This window comes from Astatotilapia calliptera, chromosome 23, assembly GCF_900246225.1.
Source record: "Astatotilapia calliptera chromosome 23, fAstCal1.2, whole genome shotgun sequence".
Classification (NCBI taxonomy): domain Eukaryota; kingdom Metazoa; phylum Chordata; class Actinopteri; order Cichliformes; family Cichlidae; genus Astatotilapia; species Astatotilapia calliptera.
Window position 1 is genome coordinate 21535954 of NC_039323.1, and position 23217 is coordinate 21559170.

Below are 23217 nucleotides of genomic sequence, written 5' to 3' on the forward strand. Positions count from 1 at the left end.
CAAGTTCCCCACCTAAAATGATGACAGAGGTCAGTAATTTGCACCAGAGGTACACTTCAACTGTGAGAGACAGAATGTGAAAAAAAAAAATCCATGAATCCACATGGTAGGATTTGTAAAGAATTTATTCGTAAATCAGGGTGGAAAATAAGTATTTGGTCAATAACAAAAATACAACCCAATACTTTGTAACATAACCTTTGTTGGCAATAACAGAGGTCAAACGTTTACTATAGGTCTTTACCAGGTTTGCACACACAGTAGCTGGTATTTTGGCCCATTCCTCCATGCAGATCTTCTCGAGAGCAGTGATGTTTTGGGGCTGTCGCCGAGCAACACGGACTTTCAACTCCCGCCACAGATTTTCTATGAGGTTGAGGTCTGGAGACTGGCTAGGCCACTCCAGGACTTTCAAATGCTTCTTACGGAGCCACTCCTTTGTTGCCCGGGCGGTGTGTTTTGGATCATTGTCATGTTGGAAGACCCAGCCTCGTTTCATCTTCAAAGTTCTCACTGATGGAAGGAGGTTTTGGCTCAAAATCTCACGATACATGGCCCCATTCATTCTGTCCTTAACACGGATCAGTCGTCCTGTCCCCTTGGCAGAAAAACAGCCCCATAGCATGATGTTTCCACCCCCATGCTTCACAGTAGGTATGGTGTTCTTGGGATGCAACTCAGTATTCTTCTTCCTCCAAACACGACGAGTTGAGTTTATACCAAAAAGTTCTACTTTGGTTTCATCTGACCACATGACATTCTCCCAATCCTCTGCTGTATCATCCATGTGCTCTCTGGCAAACTTCAGACGGGCCTGGACATGCACTGGCTTCAGCAGCGGAACACGTCTGGCACTGCGGGATTTGATTCCCTGCCGTTGTAGTGTGTTACTGATGGTGACCTTTGTTACTTTGGTCCCAGCTCTCTGCAGGTCATTCACCAGGTCCCCCCGTGTGGTTCTGGGATCTTTGCTCACCGTTCTCATGATCATTTTGACCCCACGGGATGAGATCTTGCGTGGAGCCCCAGATCGAGGGAGATTATCAGTGGTCTTGTATGTCTTCCATTTTCTGATGATTGCTCCCACAGTTGATTTTTTCACACCAAGCTGCTTGCCTATTGTAGATTCACTCTTCCCAGTCTGGTGCAGGTCTACAATACTTTTCCTGGTGTCCTTCGAAAGCTCTTTGGTCTTGGCCATGGCGGAGTTTGGAGTCTGACTGTTTGAGGCTGTGGACAGGTGTCTTTTATACAGATGATGAGTTCAAACAGGTGCCATTCATACAGGTAACGAGTGGGGGACAGAAAAGCTTCTTACAGAAGACGTTACAGGTCTGTGAGAGCCAGAGATTTTCCTTGTTTGAGGTGACCAAATACTTATTTTCCACCCTGATTTACAAATAAATTCTTTACAAATCCTACCATGTGAATTCATGGATTTTTTTTTCACATTCCGTCTCTCACAGTTGAAGTGTACCTCTGGTGCAAATTACTGACCTCTGTCATCATTTTAAGCAGGGGAACTTGCACAATCGGTGGCTGACTAAATACTTTTTTGCCCCACTGTATGTTTACATTGAGGAGAAAATGCCTTGGGATAAAGCTTTAAGTTACTGTCAGCAGAAATACACAGACTTGGCCCCGGTCAGTAATGAACGGGATAACCTCAAGCTTCAGGAGCTCTCTCACAATCTCAATGACTACATCTGGTTAGGACTGCTGAGGAATCTCTCAGACAAAAACAAGTGGCTGTGGTCAGGAGGTGGACAGGTGACTGAGCTTTGCTGGAAACAGGATCAACCTGAAAACCGACCCAATGAAGACTATGGACTTTTTGATAACAAAAAATGGCGTGATGCACATGCAGACCATATCAACCCTGTCTTCTGCTACAGCACAGTAGTGGTGGAAGAGGAAAAGACTTGGGAGGAAGCTCTGGAGTACTGCAGGGAGCACCATGATGACCTGGCCAGTGTGGCATCAGAAACTGAGATGCTGCTGATCCAGAAAGAGCTGAATAAATATCACACCACTAAACATGTCTGGATTGGTTTGCGCTTCTTATCTAAGGACTGGATCTGGGTGGATGGGCAGGAGATGGACTACGAAGCCTGGGATGAAGGGGGAAAACCATTGTGTCCGCAGGCTAAGATGAAGTGTGCAGCCTTACAGAAGACAGGAGGGCGTCTGAGTAGTTGGAGGGCTCATGACTGTGAGAAGAGACTCAGTTTTATTTGCTACTGAGCTGTTTCCATTGCAAAATCATTTAAAGCCTTTATTTACTGTAGTTTGGTTGTTTATCTTTTTTTCTTCTATTTTATTTGGAGTTTGTTCTTTGCTGTGTATTTGTTTCATTTATATATAATGAAAACAAAATTACTTAATTTAAACTTCAGCCTCTGTTCACAATTCAGTGTTTTCCAGCAGCCTTTCTTGTGCATTTTTTAATAAAGAAATAAATGTAATTTAGATTCAGACCAACAATTTCTATCTAATGTCTTAGACAGAGTGAGCCTATGTGTGTTGTGGCTATGACTAGGGGATGGAGAATATGGAATATGGAATAAATTCTCACCTCCACCACCTCCAAAGGTGGAACTGTTGGCAAACCTGTCTGTTTCATTGTCCTGAAACGTCTCTCGGTAGCTGTGCATTGGACCCTGAAAGAGATGATCAAGGCACACAGATATGGAGTTATGTCAGGAAGTATAAAAGAAAAGTATAATTAGTCTACAGAAAAATCAACGCAGCTTGACTTGATTAGAGTCAAGACACAATATCATGACAGAGTAATTAATAAGCTAAAAATAATTAAAAAAAAAGAGAAAAATCAAACTAGAATGGATCAACCAAAAAGACATGAAAGCTAAAACCTGCCTCTCTTTAATGGTTTTTGCCCAGAACTTTAGATTGACTAGCAGACATGCCTGAGGGGTTGTACAAGTTCCTACACCGTGAGCATATGGAACACATAAAACAGAGCAAGACCACGAAGATATTTAAAAACAAGTAAAAGAAATTAAAATATGGAAAGTGCAGGAACATCAGTGTACTGTGTTATTCCTCCTCTGCAGCGTTCGCAGTCAGCTGTGGGTACTTTACAAAAGTTTTGCGTCATCACATCAGTCAGCTCTGCTTGATATAAAAGCATGCGTAAGTTTCTCTGTCTCACTCAGAGCAAGCAGAGTTTGAAGTTCAAGCACATTTTTCCGCAGATAAGAGAAACAGAACAGAAAGTTAAAATCCAAATCAGCAGTCACTGCTAGTTTGTTGCTTGGTTGGGGTAGGTCTGAAGTCAGAACTTTTATGAACAATAAACAGTCGAGAGCTCGATGTTTTACTGTAGCTCACCTCATGCTGAAGGGGAAATTGTTTAGGACTCTTTTCCATAATACCAGGATAGGCCCAAAGCTGGGCATGAAGTATGACTGTTTGCTTCCTCCTGCACCACCCCAATTAAAAACATGTCGCTATATGTCGCTATAGCCCCTTCGTGCATAAAATGAAACTACTTCAGTGCAAATATGAACTTATCGGCTAATAATAGCTACTTGCGGAACTATCAGAAGCAACATTTCTAATGGCACAATAGAATTTAAAAAGCAAATAGGAGAGAGAGCAGAGACATCTGTCAACTATGTAACATGTGTTGACATTGGATAGGTTGTCCACCAGAGGGCACTCTGCAACTTCCCTTTGGGCAGTGCACAGCCTGCTGACCAGTGCAGAGTCAGGCAGAGGGTAAATGAATAACTACACATAACAAATATCAAGTAAAGGGTTTATTTTCCTTGTCTAAAAGAATATGCATTTACATATTAGAGTTTCAGATTTTTTAATCAGCTGATGCTGGTATTGGTCTTGAAAATCCTACAACAGTCAGCCTCTAGGATTTATCATGATTTTCAGTGGGGACAAAATTAGTGACAAAATCATGTGCTCGTGGCTTAACCATAAAATCAAGTGCTGTACCTCTCTGGGTCTTCCTCCTGGGTTGAGAGCAAGATTGTTGGAAAAATCTGGTGAATCCACTGCTGACGTACTATCATGGCCGCTCTGGTACTGTCCCTCACTCGTGGTCCGACGCCTGCCCGTCTCCTGTGTCACTTCTGGGGTCATCCCTCTGGAACGAACTCCTGTATCCCCCAAAATATTTGAGTATGAGGAATCATCAAATCATTATGCCCTTTTTTAACATCTTTTTATGTTGCTTGTGTAGTCCCGGGATATTTGTTCAAAGATGTATCAGCTAAAGAGAAAGCATCCTATCAATATAAAAGGGCAGCATCATTCCCTCTTTAAGAGAGGCAGAGCCAGTGAGAAAGATTCTCAATGTTTAAAAACGTGGCTGCAAGTAATAAGAAAGCAGTGGGAAAGGACAAATAATTGGGAAAATGATGAGGAAGCAGAGAAAGTTTCTAGAAATGCAAGACAAATAAAATGAAACAAAGACAGAATTTAAAGGTGGGGTAAAGTGGACAAACCAGAGAAGGAATAGGAGCGATGGCGGTCAGATTGTTGTGGTGTCATGCTTTCACTGATGCCCCGAATACGAGCGTTGTACTCTGTTTCCGGGGAGGGATGTCAAGTGGTGGAAGGGAGGCAGCAGGTGAAGGTAGAGGAGGAGGAGGAGAGTGAGTGCAGAGGAAGAAGCAGTGGAGGGTAGGGTTTCCATACAGTGAAGAGATGGGTTGAATGGAAAAGGAAAAGAAAAGTCAGAGCAGAAATGGATAAATAAAAGTATTCTCCAAATGAGATGACACGCAAGCCCCTAGCTAAAAAAGGAACTTACATTTTTGTTCCACTGGGAGGCACTTTAGAGCTTCCAAATCATTTCAAAGAAAATCGTGCATGCCGACATTGCATGGAAGCTGGGATCTCTGAATGCCTGGCTATTCTTACTCTCACCTCATTTCCACTCTCAGCAGCTCTGCACAGCTCTCTGAGTCAGAGAAGCTAACTTTATGAGTAAGGCTTATTCCTCTAATACAACACCCTGTAATGGATCGGTTATAGAAACTGCACCGCTGGCATTCTACTTGGTTCTTAAGATTACAGAGACTTCAAGATAATGCGTAAATTGTGTTAGCCATTTTGGATATATAAGTTTTGTTGAATATCATTTTCAGAATATCAAAAGTGTTTTAGGCTATATCATATGCTACAAATCTGCTTTACATCTTTATGCTTATTTATTTGCTCATTAGTTTCAGGCAAATCATCCATAATGTTCCCTGAACCTCCAAAACAGAGCATCGCTAATGACTGTATTAACCTGCTCTTTGAGTCCCCTTTAGGGGCTACAACATGCCACCATCAGTCCAACAACCCACAAATACTGACATATGTGTGTTTGTGCAATCTTTTCCTTAAAAACAAGAATAGCAAAAAACGATTTCACATATTCTTTTTTAAACCTTAAAAAACTTGGAAACTTTGAAGCTAATCCATAATAGACGTAATAGATAATCAACTGTAAATGAATTAATTTATGCACAAAAAAACAAAGAACAGCATAATATCCTGCAACAGTTACAAGTCCAGTACCACTCACTCTGTCCCTTCCTTATTCATACACTAACTCCAGACAATATCTTGAAGCCTTACCTGCAATACGGTGTGCTACCAGGCCTTCCAAGTTTAGCGTCTCCTCCTCTGCATCTTGTTCTCTGGGCAACGATGAAGAAGATGTGTCCTTGGGCTGTGGAGTTACAGTGGGAAGGGGTGAAGATGAGGCACTATAGCCTGGATACGGAGACGAGCCCTGCAGTTCTGGGGAGTGTGATGTGCCACTGCTTGGGTGGGAGTTCATGGGCTTCACTGGGGTCTGCTGATTGAAATTAGAATCAGTGGTGTAATGAAGGGGTGCATGGCGAGTATGGAGGTAGGGCTCAGGAGTGTGTGTTGGGGTGATATTTTGGTGTTGGTAGCCAGCATTGGGCCTCTGGGGAGAATGCACTGGAGACTCCATAACTGGGCTCTGGCTGACTCTCCCAGATGAGCGATGGGGCTGATGAATGCCGTCGCCAATTGATCCAGAGCTGTTGTAGCCATGGATAGCAGAGTCTGCTTGGTATGATGGCCTGGCCAGGGTCTGGGAGAATGGCACCTGGGATGAATTGAGGCTGTTCTCACCAGGGGGCGCACTGTGGGACTTAGACATGTGAGAGTTGATTGGGTCTAGGTCAAGCATCAGCATATTTAGTGCCTCGATTGACTGCTCAATGTCACGCTGTGAAGCTGAGGTGGGAAAGTGGGGCAAGCTATGAGTTGACTGAAGAGGAGGACCAAATGGATCGTCTGGTAGGCTATGCTGATGCCAGGCACTGAGACCTCGTTGTACAGCATCCCGGCTACTGGTGCTCCTCTCAGGGGCCCTGGGCATAAGTTTTGGGGTGGTCTCAGGGCTGCTGGCAGGTGGGTTCCCAAAGGACTGTGCACGATACATCCCTCCTCCATTTTGATAATTGTTGTAACCCCCCTGTGGCGATGGTGAGTCCACGGATCTCTCTTGCATCGCTGTAGGAGTTCGTACTCCATGCACCGGCATCTCGCTTCTATCAAGGTATGGCTTGTCGTTCTGGCCACTGACAGGAGTCTGTGATTGGTAGTACAAGTCAGCTGGTGTTGCTTGGCCCTCAAGGGATGAGATGGTGCCCAAACTGTCCACACTGTTGCCCTCTTGACTATTAGGCAGCTCGTCGTCGAGAATATCTGTCTCACGCTCCTCTGTTGAAGGAGCGCCCACTAACCTGGTGTGGCTCCCGTTGACATGCACCTGTGCAGGAACTAAGTGTCGTACTCCTCCTCCTGGACAGGTAGATGTAGGCAGGTAGGCTTGCCGCTTAGTTGGTGCCTCAAGGCCACTCAGAAGTTGGTCGAGCTCTCTTTTTTCTTGCGGACTGAGTGGTGGGTGAGTTGCTGTTGGATTGTTGTGGCTCACAGCACTCTGCACAGACTGGCTTTGCTCATCTGTGCGATCAGTCTTGATCGATGCGGTAGAATTGCCTGAGTCACTGCTCACAGACAGGGTATGGTCGACAGCAGGGAGGGAAGTGTGGCCTGCCACAGGAAGGGTGTGGTCAGTAGTTTGCAGGGGATGGTTGGTGTGCTGCAATGGGTTCTCGTTAGTCAAGGGGTTTTCACGGACTGGGAGGCCATTGACTGTGACAACTCCCTCCAGGGAGTCTTTTTTCCGGATTTGGGCATAAAGACTTCCATCAAGTGGGCCCTGGGTATGAACAACATCTGAAAGAGAGAAAGAGTACACAATATAGTAAACAAAATACTAAAATTATGAAACAGCTCTCAACTCTAAAGTTCATGAAATGGAATTAACACAATTAAAAAAATACTTTCATTTAAATAATTTTGTGTTTAGGAAAAAACTGTTTACGTTAAGGTTAATGGGCCCCAATCATCAAGTCATTTTTTTGTATGGGACTGGATCCCTGACACCACAAACATAGTGACCCCCCTCTGCACTCAACTCGTTTGATTCTCAGCTGCAGCATGCTGCCCAGCCACCAGCAACACAACCCCTGCAGCTCTATTAATAGCCAATTTTCAGATCTTAAAGCCCCTGTCACGTTGCGTCAGTGCAGGCCCACATGGTCTGACGTTAACATGGGTGGGTTCTGCACAACACACCGAAACAACTGGTCTGTGTCAGCCAAAGGGAAAAGGAGTCATGCCAGTTTGAAACCCCAGAGTTGGACTATGAGAGGAGCTGTCGTCTTTAGGTTGATTTCTTGCTGCTGAATCATGCTTGCAAAACAAAACCAGAGTAATTGCGTACATATTGTGCAATGCTATGAATAAAAGTAGCCACCTAACGCTTTACAAGAATGTGCAAACCATGTATGGGTGGACATATTATTATCATTTATTTTGTGGTGTTTATCATTTATAGCAAATCAGACAAGGTAATATTTCATCTGAACCAAACAAGTAAACTAAATTCCTTTGGTCTGGCTATGGTTGGTCTGGTTGGGTGTTAAAACAGTTTCAACTACTCAGCTCAAACTTTACACTGTTAGCTAAAATGCATCATAATTTCTTCGTAATAAACAAACTTTAATTAACTGATAGCTAGAGCTTTACCAATACCTATATTTTGTGATTTAAAAATCAGGTGATATTTTTTCCTATCAGATATACAAAACAGATACAGATTTCCATAACACACACCAAGCAATATAATACAACAATACAGTTTAAAAATAAACCTGCTTTATTGTGTATTACTTGTCTATGCTCGGCCTGACTCTGCTCAGATCAGCTGGTTGTTGTGCTTGTAGTCTTCCAAAAATGTGTTGCCAACAGGGAAGTTGCATCCATAGGTACATCGATACTTACTGAGCGTAACACTCCGCTAAGACGATTGAATTATTAAATTGAGATTTTTAGCTAGCTATTGTTATATTCGGCTGACAATTTCGACTGTTTAGCCATACCATTTGCAAACACAAGTTTACTTTCACATTAACCGAACTAATCTTTTCAAGCACCCCCTGGCTACTACAGAGATATCACTTGGAGGTTTTCTTCCCGTTCACCTCTTACATGAACACCAAAGATAGGTCTTATGCCATATGCTCCAATATTTTATCCATATAATAAATACACAGTCTAATTGTATTTTAAACTGTATTTTAAAAAGTTAAGATAAGCTATTTAAAAATGTAGTTTTACACCAGCAACAAATCATTCTGTGGTACTACCAACATATTTACAAGAAGGAAAGTCATGCGACAGCAGTGGCTTTCAGTATCTAGTGTGCATATGCAGAGTGATACACAACATATACAGAAGCATGGCTCATATGTAGGGTGTTCCAAATTGAGCGACCCCTGGGGACAGATGGTGAATCACTCAGACCTCAGCTATTTCCAAACCCATGTCAACAACAGCTCACGGCCACAGTAGCAACAAGAATGAGAGGACAGGGGACGAAGCCATAATCACAGTTTGTCCCTGTGGTTGCTTTTAGTGTTGGCACATTATGAAAGCATAATTCCAGGTTTACAGTTACATTTTGTTTGGACTTGCGGAATTACTCCAAAGCCTTACGCATAAAGATTTAAGCCAAAATAATGAATCTTTTTGTTCTTGCCAGCAATATATACACTTTAAATATTCATGTTTCTTATATTAAGTTTCTTCAAGTTCTAAAACCCATATTTATATTTTAAATCAAACTCATGTAAACATCCTTACCTGTAGATCAAACTTCCAATTTTTTTTTTCTGTGATGATTAAGTAAAAAAATCAGGAAAGATTAAATATTTCCTTTTCAAAACAGTGATTCCGTTTCAATCTACAATTCGGAAGTCCTTTCGGAGTCTCTCAGTGACTAAACCTTCTGCCTCTGAGCTTCTTCTCTCACTCCCCCTGTCCTCTCTGATTCATGTCACCCGACATGTGCTCTTCTGGAGCGAGGTGGGGCTGTACCACTGAAACACCCGCAAGGGGTGAGTTGGCACTCTGGGATGATCACTGAGCGTTCCCGGCAGCGGGGGAGGAACTCCACCAATGTCACCACCTCTACCTCCACCCATGTGCCTGGAAAAAAAAAACTACAACTCCTGCACCATCTGTCTGCCTGGTAATGCCATTAGGGGGATCCCTTTACTGTGCATCTCACTCACTCCCCCACATCCTAAACTTTAAATCCTTAATAAGTGGGAGGTTCTATTGTTTAAAAGAATCCCATAAACTCTATTAATTATATTAGAACCATAAGACTTTTCAGAGATCGGTTGTGCATATTTTCCACCAGCTGAGCTCTCGGGTCTTTTCCTCCTTCTGACCTTTAACAGAATAGAAAATGCCTTTGTTCTGGTTGATAAAACATGCTCTTTTAGACTTGACTAAGCCACGATGGCACTTTTCCAGCTGCAATTTAACCCCATAGTGATTGTAAATCATCGGAACAAACACTGCCATTTGCCATGTTATGGCTCAGATAGGACAAACTAAAAACGCACAGAGCAGCAGCATCTGGGTAACAGTGTAGTATCAGCTTCCAGTGGATCAAAAATCTAACAGACCCACAAATACCTAATTTGGTCTCGCCAACTAACAGATGTTAAATGAGCCAGTGGGATAAAATTACAAAAGTGAAACCAGTCTCTGACTCACAGGGTGATTGTTTCTGTAGTGAATTTGATCTTTTTAAAGATGGTTTGGGGTATTTTTATTTTTGGTATTTTTTGTTTTTAACTTGTTTAGATGTCACATTGAAGAGAACAGAACCAAAGAATTTGAGACTTTCACTACGTTTTTACACTCGTCCCAGACTCACGCTGGTATGTGCAAACATTGGGAGACAAACATTAAGTGGTATGCATATCTGCTCCAGATGTAGCGTAAAGGAAGAGGGGTAGACTAGTGTTAAAAGAGCTTGACCTTCATCTGGAATACCAAGGGATGAGCATGCTGCAAATAACCAGCCTGCCAGAGTTCCCTTCAGCCAGGCAATGATCATTGTTTCTGTTTCAGAATATGCAAGTTCTGCTAAACCTGAGATGTTTTTGGGAATCTGTCATATAGAAAATTTACTGTTTTCACTACTGTCTTGCAAGAATGAAAGTTTTCAGACAATCTGACCTGCCATCTCCTGGCCAGTATGGGAAGACACAGGATCCAGAGCACTCCTCACTCATTTCTCCAAGATGCAAGCAACGTCTGACAGAATAATAGGATTTCATGCATTGGCTGAAAACGTGTCACATGTTTTAGGCAGTCAGCTATCAATTTCGGGATGTCAGAGCTTCTATCATCAGAAAAGTCCAGCAATTATGTGATATTATAAGACCGTTATAGTTACTATAACATTCATATAACATCATTACTGCCTGAGAGAAGGGCATTAATACAAGAATATATGGATTTTTTTATGTTTGCAAGATTTAGAAATATGAATAGCCAAACTTATCAGAAGCTACTTAAGTCTCAGCACTGGCCAAAGGACTAAAAATGACATGTCCTAGATTTGACTTTGCTTATGAAATACGGACATAGTAATACATTTAATGTCCAACTATGCCAACAGTCAAAAGATATATCATGTGCCAGCCTGGTGCCTATCGTAGAACTGTCAATGTTAGGGAGCAGAGCTCCAGTGTGGTATTTAATCCAGTGACCATTATTATGAATGACACAAACAAGCAGCTCTCCAGCTGCATAGAACAAATTGCTTTCTTATAGTGTCGATAAATAGCTGCAGTGGGCCTCAAATTAGATTGGTTGAGTCACCAAGCCTTGGCTAACACAAATAGCTTACAGCTTGCTTCTTACACCAGTTAACAAGTATAACATGCCATTCCTTCTGCTGCAAAAGGACAATGCCATGCCATCACTACTACTATTTTTAATATGTAGATGAAGACAAATCAGCTCAAAGAAATATTTGAACATATTGAAGCAAGAAAAAAAAAGCTTTTGACTTTGTCAGAGTCTTTCAGTCTCTCTTACTCACACACTCTGACTCAAACCTGTGCCTGTGCATGCTTTGTATTCCCTCAAGTAACAGGTGCTGTCCTTTTTCACGAAAGTGCCAGAGGCATTACTCATGTTGTGTTGCACGTGGACACGCATACATCCACACGTAGCACCTGGCTCTGAGCTGTATTCTCTTAAGTGTTCACTTGAGTGTCTCATTGCTACATCACAGCCTTGGAAACAATTAAAAAGCCATTTAAACACCTGCGTCCAATAGCTTATTATAAATAGACAACGTGCTACACAAACTGTTATTGCCGTATCCATCCAGCTGGGATGGAGATTACACACATTGTTAGTACATTCAGGATTAGCAGACAGGTTGATTGAAGTGTCCCATTTGCCAACATACCTATATCTCAATTAAAACATAGTTAGCATATCATTTGATACTGTATACTGTCAACATGTCATATGTACAATACTTCTGTTCCAACATGTATTGTTTTTTTTCTTACAAAACAAAAATAATTTAGTTATCCAGCATGTTCTCTGTAGTCATGATTCATTTAAGTAGAGTTCAAACTTGATTTGTTGGCATAGTGATAGAATATTGGTCAATTTGTTCATATTGAATGTAATTTTTATACAGATGTTACAGTTTTCTATGTAAATTACTGACTATACAAAATGACACAGATTCCCAGCTGTGCCGTGGTGTTCAAGGGTTGCAACCTTAAGATAAGCTGAACACGCCTAAAGGGCAGACCGTGACCTTCTAAAATATAGGAGCCATTTTTTCAAAATAGACAGATTTAAATATAGAAGCACATTTAAAGTTTACGTGCAAGATTAAATGGACCCATATGGCGTGTCTCTCACCCACTTAGAGAAGAGGCGTGAAATTATAGCTTTCGTGGACACAGATAATGTTACCTCTTCAATGAAGGTCTTTTTGAAATTGGGAGTGTGTCTGCCTAACAGTTAGCTTTGTCAACTGTGAAAACATTTTCACTCTGTTTTGCAACAGGAAGCATTGTAACTCACATTTCAAATGTTTCTATTTTCTGTGTAATACAATAGTTTTAGAATTCTAAGGTGTACATTTTATTGGTAATTTAATGTATTAAATATAATTGACTTTATTTTAGCTGTAGAATAAGTTCAAAGACATACAGTGAAGTTTTTACATTACTCTATGCACACAGTGGTGTAATTACATCGCTCCTGATTCCACAGGAATTAAGAGCTTCTGTTTTTAAACAAAATGGACTTGATTAATTGATCATCAGTGTGAAGTGAGGAGTTTTGGCAGTTTGCTGGATGGGAGCATTCAGGTGTGTAAACACAATGCCGCAGTCGTTCCAGGAGTGGATGTTCCATCAAGGTCAGACAATGCTCAGAAAAACTGCAAAGAAACTCAAGAGCTACACCTCAGACTCTACAGGTTTCAGTTAGCATGCTGAATGTGAAAGTTCATGAGGGTAAAATTTGAAAAAGGCTGAACAAGTGTGTTTAGTATGGTTTCCAGGAAAAACACCTTATTTTAAAAATGACAGTTTGTTTTAGGTTATCACAGGTGAATCTTTACAAACCCAATGACTTCTAGAACAATGTCCTTTGGACAGATTAGACAAAAGTGCAGACAAACCCAGCACATGTGCACAAAAGACCTCATCATCAACTCTCAAGAATGGTGGTGGAGGGGTGATGATTGTTTTACAGTCACAGGACCTGTGTAACTTGCATTAGACCATGAACAAAGTGTTCACTGTATAGCAAAGTGTTCTAGAGCAGCGGTCGCCAACCTTTTTCGCGCCACGGACCGGTTCATGCCCGACAATATTTTCACGGACCGGCCTTTATGGTGTTGCGGATAAATACAACAAAATAAAACTAGTACCAGTACCGTAAAAAAGAAGATTTATTCATAACACACATGAAAAGACCCAGGAAAACCAAGTTAATGATAAAAACGATAACAAAATAATGCTCAAAACCGATAAAAACCCTGAAAAGCATACATTTCACACCTGAGCCGCAACTCTCGCGGCCCGGTACCAAACGACTCACGGACCAGTACTGCTCCGAGGCCCGGGGGTTGGGGACCGCTGGTCTAGAGTCAAATGTGAGGCCATTTGTCCCAATGGCGAAAGCTTGGCTGGGTCATGTAACAGGACAATGATCTCAAGCGCAGCAGCACACCTACCACAGAATGGCAGAATGAAGGTATCAAAATTGTCCAGTCAAAGCACAGACCTCAGTGTGATTAAAATAATGTGGCAGGATCTTATGAAACCTGTGCATGAACGATTGCCTGCAAATATCATTGAACTGACGCCAATGTAAATAAGAGTGAGCCAAAATTCCTCCATGTGAAAGTCATGCACATAAAACAATCACTTCAAAGTGCAATAATTTTGCTAAAGGTGGTTCTATAAGCTCCTGAATCGCTATGCACATTTTTTACTTGACTATATTAAATGATCCAATAAGATCATGACTGGCAACAAAGCTTTGAACGTACAGAGGCAGGCCTGCACATGCACAAACATCTATATACATACATGCGGTGATGTCAGCAACTCATCCAATGTCTCACAGGAGGATGTGACATTCACCTTCACAGCTTTCATACCACTGTGACGACGGCAAGTCTGCATGCCACCAGAGGGTGACTGGGTTTGACTGACAAATGACTGACTTGCCCTAAAGAGCTGTGTTCATGCGTGTGAGCGTGAGATATATGTTAGAAGAGGGGGCTCAAAACAGGGTGATATTGCAAATAAACTCTTTATTGTGCATCAATTTCAGTTATGGAATCATTCATTTTAAGACATATACGTGTGTTTTTTTTATTGAAAATTCCTGAAAAAATACAAATCTATTAAAGCCAAGCTGAGCTATTTTACTTTTCTAAAAACAAAAATTTCAGCTACGTCCTGGACTTCACAGCAGAAAATTAGAGAGAAAGTGAGACAGGATGATGTGACAGTCCATCAGTGAAAAGGTGTCATGGTTGGCGTATCAGTGACTGGCACAAGGAAAACTGTCGCCTCCATGGTTTTATATTTGCCATGTCTGTCTCTCGGTCTATCTGTCACTGTCCGGCTGTCACAGTTTGAATTGAGGTGATGCGTCTGTATCAGTGTCTGTCTCTGAGATTACTTTCAGGGTGATGTCATCCATCTGTCTCTCTGTCATCTGAGTAACTGTCATAAAAAGCTGTGTCTGACCGTCTGCCAGCAGCATCTGATTCATGTCAACTCATTTTTATTCATGCAAGAGAAGAACTGTCAGATCAAGCTGGAGATGGGAAGATATGGGATTTCTTGTTAAGCTAAACCTCAAAGAACCATTTTTACCATTTTGGGGTGAAGCTCGGTGTAAAATAAGGGCGATAACAATAATAGGAGGCCATGAAGTACCATTATTGCAAATTTGTGTTGCAACGTGGGTCCATCTGTACAAAAATGTCATTAGCAGGGATTTAAAGTGTGAATTTATTTTTCAATGTTTCAGTGTGCTGTTTTGTTTTTGTGTCACTATAAGACTGGACTCCCACACGCACCACCACACATTTCCTATATTCCTATAATTTGTAATCTTTATAATCTTTATAATCTCTTCTGCTATTTGCACATTCTTTACTGTAAATTAATGTAAAGTTAATTTGTAAATTTTGTAGTAAACTGTAAATTGTAAATATTGTAAAACTTTTCTTCTGTCATTTAATGGTCGGGCATTGTACAGCTACAAGCATTTCACCCCCATGTCATACTGTGTATGGTTGTGTGTGTGTGACAAATAAAATTTGAATTTGAATTCTACAGTATAATTGATCACCTGTTCTAGTTGCTGCAGGAGAAAAAGACAGGAGCTCTGAATACCAGTAACAAGTAAAAGTTAAAATATCCAAATCTTTATTCCCAATCTAGAGGTCGCATGCAGAAGAGGAACACTGCTGAAAGGCAAGTTCCAGTAAACATGCACAAGGCCGCACAAAGACCAATAACACTAGAAATCATGAAAATGTAGAATTTAAACTTGAAATGCACAACAATGTTTGGAAAGGTAGAAGAGGAAATGAAAGTGGCGAGAAGAAAAGCAAAAATAGGAAGCAGAAACTGCTTAAGCACAACAAGGTAGTGAGCAGTTACAAAATAACAAGTGTCATTAAGTAACAGTAATTTTTTTAAGTAACAGTAACATAATACATTACTGTTATTACATTTAGTAATTACATAACAATTAACAGGTAAATATTGCTTTCTGGGTAATTTAAGAAAAGTAACCTTGAGAGAAAATTTTGAAGCTGTACCAATCAAATGTGTGCATCCAATCTTACAAGGAGATTGCTTCTGATTGGGTCATTTCCAAACTCTTCCCAGCTTTCTACAAAACTAAATAAGTTATGACTGGATCTCATCACTCCAGAACATTTTCATCTCCTTTTTATTCCTTTCATCACAGTTTTTGTGCTCGAGAGTTTTTACTTAGCTATTGTCTTGTTTTTGTCAAAAAATAAAAGGTTGGCGGGAGAAAATTTGGTCAGCAAAATTAACACTGGAGTAGTGCAGTCGATTACGTTCTCTGGCATGCAATTAAGTAACTTTCAAGAAAAGTAATGAGTAATGTGTAATATCCAACCAAACATCCATCCATCCAGTTCAGGGTCAAGGGCAAAAGATTGTCTAAGGCTATGTTTGTCCTGAAATGTAATGTTTTCCTAGGCTTCATCATCCTCTCACATGCCTTTCTAAAGCAAAATGCTGCATGTCAGGGCATTCAAATGTGACAGCAACAGGTCCCAATAAAGCGTCAGTATGTGATGAGCAGAACATCAGAATTAGAATCACACCAGCATATCTGGCGTGCCTGTCTCTGGACGTGGCGTGCTCTGCTAACTGCCACACGTGACATCATCAAGACATCATCATCTGCATGCTGTCTGCACAGGTGCCGGTCTGTCATCCCCTGACTCTGTCAGAGCTTTCCACGACCATATTTACCTCTGCTGCATTCCTATAGCACCAATATACAAATGTGGGGGTTTTTTTCTGTTTTTTATGACACATTTCTTAATATTTGACAACTTAACATGAGTAAAATGTATGTTAAATACTGGATACTAACAGTCATAAATGAGCCTGCGTTGACCAAAGCTGTTTGAAAAATGGGAAAAAGCAGGGTGGCAGACAGCGAGAATTTATATAAAGCTACACGGAGACATCGAGGCAGACAGTAGGAGAAAGGAGGCATTAAGAGATGGGGACACGCTCAGCAGGGTTTCCATTGCTGGGATTTGAACCTGCTGCCACCGCTCACCGTGCTGTCAGCAAGAAGTCTAACTAGAAGCATTATGCGGTCATGCGAGGCACACACATGCAGGCTGCTTTTAAAATACCCCACTGCGCTCCATGTCTCAGGGTTTTATCTCTGCAAACGTTTAATGTGTACAGTAGATCTGTCAGTAAATGTTCTCAATTCAATTATATAGCTTAATTTTTTGTAATTAGGCTTTTTAATGATAAAAAATGGCAATGACTGAGGAAAAAAACACCACCACCAGTGTCTGTCTGTCACTGGAGCGACACAGAATGCAGAAGCTGGGTTTCCGTTAGGATAACAGGCAGGGAGGTTACTATCAGCCTGCAGTACCACACACTGTGTTTGTCCAAGTCAGAACAGCTGTTTGGTGTCGGCCTGTGTGCTTCAGACACACCGCTGCCCGCTCAAGCAGAGAGAGAATGATTAAGTCGAGTCTAATTAGGGATCATCTGTCAATGAGTATCTGCTGAGCAACTGAAGGTAAGTCAGACTCAACAGTTTAATCTCGCGTAACAGTTTTTAAACAGATCTTGGAATATAATTTTGTATAATTTTGTATCATCTCATGCGGCAAAATTTTCAACTCACTACAAAAGTTACGATTGTTCAAACATCGTTTTAAAAAGAAATTCATTCCTACATGAACTGTGTCAAAGTCCAAGCTTTCTGCAGCTCACACGACGTTACCAGCCAACCGAGGTCCCTAATAGTTTTGGTGTACCCAAATTGCAGCCCGCTCATAAAATGTTCCACACACAAATTGCTCGCTCCATGAGTCATTTTATACCACATAGGTGCCAAACACACAGGAAGCAACACTGTTGACATGGAAACCTAATAAACAGACAAACAGACTCGACTATAGACCGAATAGACAGAAATGTGTACTCTTGTAATTTTTTCTGGGCAACAGTGCAAGGAGATGCTAGTCTAAAAGCAAAGTGATGTATATAGAAAATGAAATACCATAAAAAAAGAGTTTATCCAGAGAAAAACATAGCAACAATATAATAAAAAACAAATATACAACTTGAAAACATCTGACTAGGGCAACTGCACAATTACTTGAGATTGACAGAGATTTAAAGTTAAGAAAGTTGCTAGTTGTAATTGAAAGACTACACAGAACCACTCACCAGTCAGTGCTTTCCAGCTGCTCTTCTTCTGTCCTTGACTTTATGTCATTCCTAATTCTGTCACTAATTTTTTTTTCTTTTCCCAATGTGCTCAGACCTCACAGTCTCAAATCAAATCCTCACTTGTATTACACCTCAAATGTAAAACGTCTTTGCTTCTCTCAGCCTCTCTGTCTCTGTCTCTCTGTCGGTCTCTATCCAGCTATTCCAGACATGTTTCAGGGCTCAGCCCCAGCCAAATATGGGAGGAGGCCGGCGAACGAGGAAGGCGGCCTGCGCTGTCAGTGGGCATGCTGCCCTACTGTACACCACACAGACACAGAAACACACACAGACACACTCTCCAGTGGCAAGGTTGTTTTTAGAGGCTGTTTTCATTCTTTATAGATGAGTTATCTAACAATCATTTTATGTAATGCTCTTATGATTCTTTAGAAACTTATGGAAAACCTGATGAAGGTGAGGAAGCACCTCTAAATGTTACTGCAAACTCTTAAGGACTGAATTACAAAACACAAATGTATCCAGCACCAAATGATGGTGTTAATTCATTAGACTTCATACAATATAGCGAAAGGGGTCCAAATATATTTGATATTTGTATCAGTGCTTTGATACTGATGGAGACGAATTATGCCTAAATCAAACATATTATGTCCTTTACTGCAAAAGTCTGGAGTCATCCTTCATTCCTTTGTATTTTGGTAGGAAAATGCGGTATAGGCACAGTGATTTATTAAAATGTTTAAACATACATGTAAATATAGTATGTTTATCTGTCAAGATGATCTCAAACTGCTTCAGCAATGTTAAGGTGGAGAGGCCAATCCATGATTCACAGTGTTCATTTTTAAATAAAATGTTTTCCAGTTGGTATTGCATGTTGGATCGAACTCTGGTGGTTCTGTTATGTGTTTGTAATTCATCACTTTTAAGAAAATCTTTAACACCACTGACTGAAATGTATCCCAAACCATGACACTGTAGACAGTGTTGTACCTCTTTCCTGACCTCCAACATACATACTGATGATGATTTGGATTCAACACTCCATCAGACAAGTTTTTGTGTAATTTTCATACCTCAGTCTTGTCTCCCTGTTTCCCTTCACTAAGAATAGCTTCCTGACAGCCGCCCTTCCACTGAGGCTTTAGTGAACAGTAGATGGATCAGCTGAAGACCTTTGATGGATTTTTTTCTGATTTCTTAAGGACATGACTTTCAGATACTGTTCATTTGCTGTAGGTATTTTTTTGGCCAGCCACTGCGCAAAATGCCAAGATACACCAAGTTTTCACAATTTAAAATACAATACAATTTAATCAATATTTTTTTGTTAATTATTAAAAACTCATAGGTCAGTGTTAAGTTTCTTAATAATTATATACATTAAAAAACAACCCGGAAAATGTTCACGTACAAGGATTGGACTGAAAATGAGTGAAAAAACAGCCAATGTCCAAAGAAAAACATGGAAAAACCTTCAGAAAGTTGGACAGCTGTTGCTCAAGACAATGTTAAAAAAATTACAAGAAAAATCTGACTCCCTGCGAGCCAAATGTAAAGCAATGAGTGATGGCTCAGGTCTTCTACCCCCCACCTGTCATGAAATCCCTCAATTCTGCTACAATAGCGTGTTCCTTGGCTTTTTAGCCAGGCCATTAGTGATGACAAGACCAGACCAGTTAGAGGTTCGGAGCTAGGATTATTAGTGGATCCTTGGAAAATGTTGTCTTCTTAAGGGGTTAGCAGCCGAGCTGAGGTACAAATCTCTACGGCCACCCATTGGGCCAAATGGTTGCCTTTTTACTGATTTGACCTCTGGGCCAACAGCTGCCTCCAGACCACAGGGCTTCTAGTGGAGCAAAGGGAAGCCGACAAACACAAGGTGCACTACATAAACATGCACTCCTGCATACCTCATGAAAAACTGCAACAGAGCTACACTAACATGCAAATATTTACAAGCACACAGACCAGCTTGCATGCCCATATAGAGCAAAAAACACTGTATAATACAAACAGCCGGGCACATACCAGACTCCTCTCCTTTTTTTGTCCATGTGCCTGTGCGTCAGTATGAACCACACACATCTCTAAGCTACCAAATCCTTCAGACCTTTTTAAGATGCCCGTCTTTCACAGAGTTCTCTCAACTGGATTTCCAAGGTCAGTGGACTCTGTTAAAAATGGCGTCAGGAAGAGCTCGCCAAACCTCAAAAGTATTCAGACATCAACACCTGAGGATGAAGCATTTGTTCAATTATTTAAATGAGACCCGACGAGTGATCATTGTCCACTGAGCTGGAGCAGTTAAAAATAGGCCATTCTGTCATAGAGCTTATAAGAGTTTAGAGTTTGTGTGGGCTTGCCAACTCAAATGTACATCGTACACGTGATTAACCTTTTTTCACAGAGGTGGTTATATTTTATCAAACGCCAAAAAAACGTTTGTTCACCAGTCTTGTGTTAACTAATTCTTTGAATCTTGCATTTTCAGTTTTGTGTCTTCCAAAACAACTAAGGTACAGAGCATCCTCTGTCGATCCAAACCTTGCGAATATAGACACCATATTCCTGCGCAAGTCTCGACTCAGCATCCACACGCCCGCATCCAAGTGTAAGAGCGAAGCCTGCAATTAGAGAGATGAATACACTGGCTGGGAGTTTTTCGTAATTTTTTTCTGCTGAGTGCTGCGAACACCGCTGCCCATTCAATTAGGCTCAAACTTGCAATCCTGGCGATTCCCACTGACCTTCCTGCAGCACAGCAATTACTGCAACGGTTCTCTGGGGATGTTCATAAAAATGAAATGGGTCTTTGCAAAGCTGGAAGAAAAAAATCCCATATATAAAAGTGGACGCAGCACTACAAAGACTGCCAAGTCCTGACTCAACCAAGGGTGACTACATCCTCCTGTTTGTGCAGATTTCTTTGATTAACAGCAGTAATCATGAATCTCATCATTACTGAGAGGATCCAAGGGACCGTGCCAGACTGGCAGCTATTGTAAGTAGCCAAAAATACATTTTAGGAACTGCAGAAGCAGTGATGATGATGATGATGTGTTAGTGATTCCACTTCTCCAGTTGTTCATTTGCACACTGGATATATATACATTAACAAAAGGCAAACACTATGTAAAGCAGGTTTGTAGCATATCCGGGAGAAAGCTACAACATAAGCTACGAGGACATGCGTACTTTTGCATTACATGGCTGACAATCAGACAAGCAAACATTCCTTTCTTTGTGCCATATTTCAAAAATCAGGGCTCTGAAGTAAAAATACTTTAGATAAAAAAAACAAACACAGCTTCTATAATGGGTGTTTAGCATTTTATGGAGTGCCCGCATTTTAAGTTCTGGACTCCTGGCACAGAAGCAATAGCTCAGAGTGGATAGAAATGAATAGGGGGACTTGCGGGAGTTAGGCCCGGTGGTGTTTTAAGTTACACCCCCCTCAGGGAGGGAGCAGCCAGTAACAGGGTGACTGACGCCCCCTATTTCTTCAGCAGCTATTTAAAGTCCTAACTGACAAGCTGAGAGAGTAGCAGGAGGAGGAGGGTGTAGGGCTTTACAGGAAATCCTTCCCTTTGGTCAAGGCTCTATCTTGATCTGATAAGGCGAGGAACTTGATTTATCTGTGAAAGATAGGTTGGTACTTATATGTATTATTATTATCATTACAAACTATATATATGATTTTGTTTCTGTTTCAGTCTTCTTCATATTTGTATATTCCTGTGTGTACAAAAAGCGTTAATCTCCTATCCAGGTGGTTCATTCAGAAAAGTCAGGTTACCTGGTTGACATTTTTCCCTTTTTAGAATTTCGCCTCTCCAAAATAGTCACTGTATGTCATTTGCATACCGTGGTCAGCATCTGCAGCTTCCTCACAGCGATGGCTGAAACTCTCATATGAGTCCCAGCGGATCAGAGGGTCCTGGGTGTTGTAGTCCACTGAAACACTCGGCCCATTCTCCAAGTGACTCAGGCCTGTGGTTCACACAAGTAACATCATCATACAGGGCACTGTCATATTAGAACGTTTATATACAGCGACAATATTTGAGGTTGGAATGGCCTAAAACATTTAATAATAAGTTATCTTCTATTAGTCTGTACATTTGAAATGGAGTTCCTCTGTCAGTGGTTTGTGGCTATATTGACTTACACTCTGTTATTGGGAAAACCACTTTTGATTAATCAGCATTTTTATATTAAGGTATTTGTGTATAAAATTCATTACGCTTAAATAACAAATGTTGTTTTATTCTTAAATAGTGTTTTTTCAAACACAACATTGATTTGTTTGGGATAAATCTTCTGTTATCACTATGTTTTCTTTTTGCTATTTTATTTTTTATGCTAACACATTTCTCATGACTTTTACTCTCAAGGGACTCTTTGGTTGACTCTGATGCATTTACATTAACGTACATTATGCTTTCGTATCAAGTTTATTAATGTAAATATTTCCTTTATAAACAAATTTTTTAAAAATGAAAAAAGAAAGAAGTATCATACTTTAACACACTGACACACATTTAAACCACCACCCAATGTAAGGCCACAGCTGCCCTAAATTAACAATATTGGTAATTACAAAAATCGTTTCTTACATATCTGTAATGGTTAAACATTTGTGCACAAAAATATTGTTCTTTTCCATGAACTTTCAAATTTGCTGTTTAACAAAACAGCAGAAAAAAAGTAAAGCACACTATTGTTTTTTGATTAAGAGCTGATATCACTGTTTTTTTTGTTTTGTTTTTTACTTGCTTTACTTTTACTTTACCTAAACAAAAACAAGTGTTTAGGTGATTGGATGTTTTGCTTGACTCATTTCTGAATTCTTCTCAGAGAAGTCCAGTGTGCCGGCTCAGATTTGGGGGTGATAACGTGCATTCAGTATCTTATTTACCTAATAAATAACTATATATACTTAGTTAGTTTACATATATCCATTTTCCTGTTTTATTTTTATAACAGGTGGTCTAATAAATTCAGGGCCTGTATACATGCAGACTTATGAACCCCTGGTATTCTCCGAGCGCTTCAATTAAAATAATACATTTTAAGAAAATTCTTTTTTTAAATTTTGAAAAAAAAAAAAAAAAAACTTGCAGCGGCTAATACATCAGATCTCAGTTCTAAATGTTGAAAAAAAAACATGTGATGCTAACAATCAATTTCTCCTTTCCCAAAATGGATTACCTTTGATTTTCTCCGGTCCGTATGAGAACACGAACTCCACCTTCCCGTACTCTGGAAACCTCTCATCTGCAGACACACACAACGA

General features: G+C 40.6%; 1 protein-coding gene across 8 annotated transcripts in view; it reads right to left on the minus strand.

Annotated features, from left to right (window-relative positions):
* tns1a (tensin 1a) overlaps positions 1–23217 on the minus strand; it is a 125116-nt gene that overhangs the window by 16344 nt on the left and 85555 nt on the right. For 7 of the 8 annotated variants that reach the window (XM_026159528.1, XM_026159526.1, XM_026159523.1 and 4 more), the window contains 6 exons: positions 23133–23198; positions 21786–21911; positions 5608–7248; positions 4485–4565; positions 3973–4136; positions 2576–2660 (listed from right to left, as the gene is read on the minus strand). In XM_026159528.1, coding sequence (XP_026015313.1) covers positions 2576–2660; positions 3973–4136; positions 4485–4565; positions 5608–7248; positions 21786–21911; positions 23133–23198 — 2163 coding nt within the window. The remainder of the gene's footprint in view (positions 1–2575; positions 2661–3972; positions 4137–4484; positions 4566–5607; positions 7249–21785; positions 21912–23132; positions 23199–23217) is intronic. The other variant, XM_026159527.1, reaches the window with a different exon arrangement.